This window comes from Protopterus annectens, chromosome 2.part1, assembly GCF_019279795.1.
Source record: "Protopterus annectens isolate FY-2018-M chromosome 2.part1, PAN1.0, whole genome shotgun sequence".
NCBI lineage: Eukaryota > Metazoa > Chordata > Ceratodontiformes > Protopteridae > Protopterus > Protopterus annectens.
Window position 1 is genome coordinate 366,679,442 of NC_056729.1, and position 7,340 is coordinate 366,686,781.

Genomic DNA, 7,340 nt, shown 5'->3' on the forward strand with positions numbered 1-7,340 from the left:
TAATCAGATGTTTGTGTTTGTGACAAATATATTGCATTGCCATCCTCACTATTATTAAAAAATGTCTAACTAGGAATTATAGTAATCTGCTAGTTAAGCAATTATCACATAACTAGTAATAAGGCACTTTCTTAAATTTTTAACTAAACTGTGCTTATTGAGAAGACCAAAATGGCTGCAGATTGCTTTCTGATGGACTTTGTGAACCCCTGTAGTCCCAGTGATATCATTCCACTGTGCTAAAAGGGCTAGCAGGTACTTTAATAATTATACTGGCATTAGGGTCTTCGCAGTGCCACTGCCAGTCAGAATCCTGTATTACAAAGACCTCTAAAATATTCATCTTTTGTCTCCTTAGGGAATCATGTGGACAAGGTTCAATTGTGAGGTTAGAAAGCTTGTTAAAAGAAAAGCAAATTCCATACTCCTGTATGGATAACTACAGGTATTGTTCTGCATGTGCTGTATCATATACCACTTCTGATATTTTTAATATACTCAACAATTTCTTACTGTGACCTTCTGTTTACTCTAACAGACCTGTGCATTTCCTTCAGTGTGCAGAACATCCAGACAGTCCAAGCTGTAAATAAAACACTCCAGACACGGGCCACTGGAAAAAGAAAACTGAGATACGAGTCAACAAGAAGACTTTTGGTTCTTTCTGTGACTGTAATTAAACACAGGCATATTTACAGATGAACTAGCAGTAATTGTGTATTTTGTCTTTTTTTTTTGGAGAGCTTTATATACCTTCTGAAAAAAAAGTAACTACTGTGTTTTCTCATAGTAACAAAACAGTTTGCGCTTTCTTTTCTCATAATCATTAAAACTTTATGGCTTTCTGAATGTACATAAAACGTATTACTTGGGAAAACCAAACACACGCATGCATAGTATGTCTATTAAAAATCAGTACATTCAGTGAAATTATGCAGGGGAAGATTATATGTATTCCGGATCTAAATATATGCATGTATATTGCAATTTTTGTCAGGCTATATATGTTGTGACTGTCATTTGTATAAATGCAATCAAAATAAAACTGATAAAAACAATACATACCTGAGGTAATAAGCTGCCCTTCTTTCATTTTATTATAAAACAGGAGTAAACATCCACATCTGTAATGCAGAGTGGTGGATAAAAATATTTTAAAACTCACTTTTGCAACTCTTCTTTAACTGTAAACTTTGACTCTTAAAACTCAATACAGAAATGGAAGACTCAAGCACATCTGGAGGAAGATTTTTGCTGGGGGTGTGGTTAAGACCTAATACCTTCTTACTACATTACAGCAATAGGGAGATTGTACAAATTCAGAAAATGGAAGTATTCAAGTGTTCCACCTTTCCTGTGTTTGTGCAGCATCAGAACTGATATAGTTAAGTACTAAGGAAGTGCAGGGAGAATTAAAACACATGAGATGCATGAGGGGCCTCCTTTATCAAAAACATTTTCCAATCCTCTTCTATTTAAATATTTAGCATTAATATGATTTAGTCATAACAGCTGTTATTGAAAAATTCAAATCTACTACTTTGATGCACATACAGAATATATCATTTTTTAGGGAAAAAAAACATGGTAAAGTAGGTTTTTAAATGATCTAATGCCTTCCTTTTTGTCAGTACCTCGGGCAAGGTGTTTTATAGTCACCCTCTAATACTCAGCTTTCTGCATCTACTGATCACTGAAATATGTAAGCAATAATAATAATCAGGTAAATGCCTATATAAGAGAAACTACAATGTATACAACAGAGCAGATGGGTGGGACCTTAAAATTGTTGAAGAAATCTGTTCAGTCTGATTACTGTGATACCAAGCAAGCTATGATTCAAACACACACTCATTGTTTAAGGATGAGTTTCAAAATATGTTGATTGTTATAGTTGATTTTTTAAAACAAGAAATATTGGTACTTACGTATTATTGCAACCACATTTCAGAACTGGCATACTCTGTTGTGTTTCTCAGAAAACAGGTTTGTTAAGCTTTAAAGGGGTGTGTATGCAACTAAGTAGTGATGTATCCCTGACGGTTGGAGGCAGGGAGAGGAAAAATCTTCAAATGCTGGAACCGTGTTAGCCATGTGTCATTATTTTGGTGAACGCCACCATGTAACGCTGCATCACAAATACTGCCTTGCTGATGACAACCTCAGCAAAGGGAGGTTGCTCAGGAATATTCAGTGAGACTTCTCAGGGTCAGAAACCATCCCAAAAAAAGGTGCTTGCAAGAAATTCTGACTAAGGGGACAGTGATTCCTCAGAGAGTGATGCCTTTCTCCACATCCAGATTCCTCGGACGGGGGTGTTAAATGATTAAAAAATCAGCTGTACTGTGCAAATTCTGTGGATGTAATAAAAGAACCGTTTGGTGTTTTCAGCCTTCTACAGTGTTTTTTTTCTGTAATTCTTGGTGGTTTTACGCTGTTGGGCTCATTTGTGGACATTATATGTGTTAAATGATTATCCCACTTCAGACGGATAGTCCTGTGCATGTCAAGTTGTGTTGCTGCAGCAGCTGCTTACAGTACTACCAACAGGTGCTGCACATGCTGAATGATTCACACACACACACACACACACACACACACACACACACACACACACACACACACACACGCACACACACACACACACACACACACACACATGTCCCAAAGTAGAAGTAGCAATCACCCCTTGCAGTGTGTACACCTAAACAGAATTGATATGGGCCAAATGCCTTTTGGTGAAGGTGCTGAGTTGCATGAGTTCGATTAGGAATGTCCACTGACAAGCAGCACTCCTTCTTCTAAGGCTGAAAAGGCCATTACCAGGGAAGACGATTTCTCAACTTTTTCCTCTACCAATATAAAAAGAAACACTCGCACACAGTACTTCTGAAGACTTCATACACCCCTTCCTAGCTTAGCAGACCTCGTTTCACAGAAACATTACTGAAATATGGTTGAGATAATATGTATTAATATACAACATGCATTGAGCCTTCTCTAACACATAAAAACATATTTTTTAAACTTTTCCAGCAATGAAACACTTCTTCATTCTTGTTCAAAGCAAATCATTTCCTATTAGTCCACTCTATTCCTGGAAAAGACTAAAGCTGGCATATTTAACAACAAAAATAATGGTTCATAGCTTAGCAGACCTTGTTTCACAGAAACATTGCGATTTCTGCGAGTACTGAAATGTGGTTGCAATAATACGTAAGTACCAAAATATCTTTATTAAATTATCACTTGTAGCATAAGCAATCATACATTTATATAAATGAAAACAAACCATATTGACATAATTTTAGCATTATGCATCACTTATAATCTATCCAGTCGCTGTCAAACATTACATAGCTCATTAAAATCCTGCCTTCTTTTAAACCTCGTTCCTTTTCTGCATGTATTGTTCCCACAATTCCCATTTTTTTCTATGTAATTTGCTCCTACCCTTTTCTAAAGATCCCAATTCCACTTGTTTTACCTCTTTTACTATATTCACTACTTCTAATAAATTTGGTTTAAACTTTGATTTCCATCTTCTAGTAACTGCTTTTTTGGCAGCCATCATAGTTAGATTTGGTAAAACCTTAGTATGTCTAAGTAATTCCGATTCTGTATCATAGTTCAAAAAAATTATTTCCTTGATCATACTAATTTGCTCACCCAGTATTTCTGATATAGTAGTCCACAGGGAATTATTTAAGTTTGCCAACTTATTATACTCCCACAAAATATCTTCCCAGTTACCTCTTTCTTCCCTATTACACCTCCAATATTTGCTAGCTACCTGAGGAAAAATTATTTGGAGTCTATGTGTGGTATAAAAATACCTATGTAAACACTTCCAAGCAAAGATCCTAAATCTTCTAGACTTGGGAGACATACACATATTTCCTATTGTTTATTTGTGAACTGCTTATCCAATCTTTCTCTTCCCATTCCTTTTTAACCTCCTCTGATTGATTCTTATAGTTATCATGCAATATTTTATATGCTCCACTAATTATTCCTTTTTTAAAAGCAACTTCTGTTCTAGATTATACTAAAAACTATACCAGTGCTGGTCTTTTGCTTATGAACCCCCTCCTATTTCTTTCTCTTTGCCTATACTCTGATAATAATCCTTGATAGGGAAACAATTTCTAGCCTGCAGTCCAAATAAATTCTTAGCCTGTTCCCATTCTATTACCTTTCCTTCTCTGCTTATTTGCTCTCAATACCTTGGTTCTTCTTCCAGTTTTCTCAAATACATTACAGACCCCTCTTACCTATTGTCTGTATGCCTAATTGCAGTCATCCCTTGTAAAATCTCCTTTCTCCGTTCCTGTGTTGGCTTAGTTCTTAGAATACTTTCTGATACTTTATGAATATAATATTCTGTATGATTGTTTTTATTATTATTCTCCTTAAGGATCTGCATCCAAAATCTCAGTCACTCCTTGTTTCTTTGAGCTTCCCTCCTGTTTTGTCACCATTCCTTTCCACTTTGAAATATAGCTTTCTGCTTGTGCTATATATAGGAGCCTTAACTGTGTAACTCTGAAATACCCCTTCAAATCGAGTAATCTCAAACAATCTTGTCTATTGGAAAAATCAGCTTATCCCACTTGGCACTTGCTGTCTTCTCCCAGATAAAATCCTTCAGCTCTTTATTAATTGCTATCCACAACCTCTCCTCTGGTTGATAAAAATATGCCTGACCTATGTATAAAACTTATGGGATAGAAACATTTAACTGCTTATAACTTGCTATCCATATCCATAACACAGAGCTGCCAATTTCTCAGTTTTTGTATTATCTTTTTGTTTAGTGTATTTCCACATATCATTAGCTTCCACACTATAATCCTTTTCAATCCATAGTTCTAAGTATTTCATTTTATCATGCCCCCATAAATATTATATTGCTGAACCAATTCATGTGTGGGTACATAACTTGCAGCTATTGCCTTTGTTTTAGCTTCATCCATTTTTTATCCCAAAAAGATTTGAAACTGTCTCAAAATGTCCCACAACACTGACATCTTTTCTAGTTTTATCAGGTATAAAATAATATCATCTGCAAATAGAGCCAGCTTTTCTTGATTACCATACCAATTATATCCTTGAACTTGTGAGTCCCTTATTTTTTTTCCCAATAGTTGTAAATATAATGCAAACATAAATTATCAGATAGAAATCCACCCACTTATTTTCACCTCCAATCCATCATATATCCCTCTAATCAACCTTATAATTTTATCAGAGAATGCAACTGCTTCTATTGCCCTGCTCATAAACGCTCGCCTAACTGTGAACAAATGATTTTTCTACATCAAGACCCACCAACAACATTTGTATTTTCTTACATTTTGCTTCCTTCTAGATCATCATTGGTCTGTTAATGTTGTCAAATGTTTGCCTTCCCTCCACAAAACCACATTGATCCATATTTATCAATTCTGTGTTGGAGAATAATATATTTATGTTCAACGACATCATCTACAGGCAGTTAGATGGCGTAGCGATGGGCACACCATGTGCCAACAGTTACGCCAACATGTTTTTGGCCTATTGGGAAGAACATGTGTTATTCTGTGAAACCTTATTTAGAGAACATGTTATTTTCTATCAACATTTTGTTGATGATCTTTTTGGCCTTTGGAAAAGAACGGAAGTAGAGCTTCAATCTATGTTCTCAATTATGAATAACTTGACCAACTGCCTGCAATTTACCATGCATTTCTCAGTATATAAGATTGAATTCCTAGATTTATTCATTGAAAAGTTATCCAATGGTTTGATAAACACGGGTGTACATCGAAAAACTTGTTATTGTAATTCACTACTTATGAGGTCGAGTATGCACCCACCATTTGTTTTTAAGAACATCATGAAGGGCCAAGCGATCAGAGCCTCCAGGTTAAACCCCATGGACAGTGGTTTTGTAGCTGAATTAGATGATTTGAGAGAGAGGTTAACACATAGAGGGTATAGGATTGATGAGGTCAATTCACACATAGAGGATGTCTACAAATTGCGTTCCACAGTAGCAACACCATATTATGGACCCATCAGTTCTATTGAAACTAAAAAAGAAAAAAGGGTCGAAAGTTATGTCAAGTTTTTGACCTTATTTGTCTCCGACCACTTTGAGGTTAAGGAGATTATTGCTAAACATTGGGATATCTTACAAGTAGATGAAGACTTATGGCAGATAGTTGGGAATGAACCTCATTTCCTATATAGGAATAAGAACAATTTAAAAAGGATACTTTGTCATCCAAAATTAGAGAGGAATTCTTTGACCCATGGCTATACTAAACCATGTGGCCGTTGCAACCTTGGTTCATATATGGACATTAGTGCTAGTTTTTTTTCATCCCAATTTACAGATTGCATTTAACACCAATGCTGATGCTGACTGTAAGACTCCCAACGTTGTATATTTAGCGGTGTGTCAATCTTGCTCGTCTTTCTATGTGGGCAAGACAAATCGCCCACTTAAAGACAGGGTCAGAGAACATATATACCACATTAAAAAAGGCTCACCTCATAATGCACTAGCAAAACATATAACCCTATGTGGAAATACCTATGAATTTTTATTCAAGGTTCTGGAAATCGTTGTTCCGAACAGGAGAGGTGGTGATATTAGGACATATACTGAGAGTAAAGAAAGTGAATGGATTATTCTTTTAAGAGGTGATAGAGGGTTAGGGCTTAATGAAAGAGCTTCCATAAAACCAAAATTGAGACAGCGTAGGAATGTCAGATAGTTACGTTTATGCATTCACTTATGTGCACATACATTATATATCTCTTCCATATCTGTATGGATTTTTATGCATCCCTAAGCTCTTTATGTATTTTTTATATATGTTCAATAGCTTTTACATATTTTAAAGTTTTTATTAGGCAAAATTTGGTATGTCCTTTTAAGACTTGATAAGTTAATTGATTTGAATTGTGTATATATATATCTCAGGTTATGTTAATCCAATCTGTTTAGATCTGAGGAAGCTTGTATAGTGAAAGCATTTATCTGGGGATATCCGTTTGGAATAAAGTTCGTTGGAAGTGATAAAGTTCGTTTGAAGTGATTTTGAGATTTTGTTAACACTTGCTTCGTCTACATCCCACTACGCTCTTGATTAACTGTTTACTTTGTTATCTGGGACAGTAGCATTTACCTGACTTAGCAGCAGATGTGGTAACCCTTACAAACTTACTTATATTTGGTGATAAATGCATGCAGCAAACCAAAGGTAATGCACAGAACCACTAAAAGAAAATGACAAACTAAAAGACATATGAGACTGCTGACTTGTACACTAAAATCAAGGTCTTGATAT

The 7,340-nt window shown here is 35.5% G+C and overlaps 1 protein-coding gene across 2 annotated transcripts in view; it reads left to right on the top strand.

Moving 5' to 3' along the window:
* The window catches only part of LOC122794069 (ADP-ribosyl cyclase/cyclic ADP-ribose hydrolase 2-like), a 459,871-nt gene extending 457,476 nt beyond the window's left edge, over positions 1–2,395 (top strand). The window contains exons 7-8 of one of the 2 annotated variants that reach the window (XM_044062205.1): positions 359–445; positions 539–2,395. In XM_044062205.1, the coding sequence (XP_043918140.1) occupies positions 359–445; positions 539–593 (142 nt within the window). In that variant the 3' untranslated portion in view covers positions 594–2,395. The remainder of the gene's footprint in view (positions 1–358; positions 446–538) is intronic. The other variant, XM_044062206.1, reaches the window with a different exon arrangement.
* Positions 2,396–7,340: the final 4,945 nt, after the last annotated feature.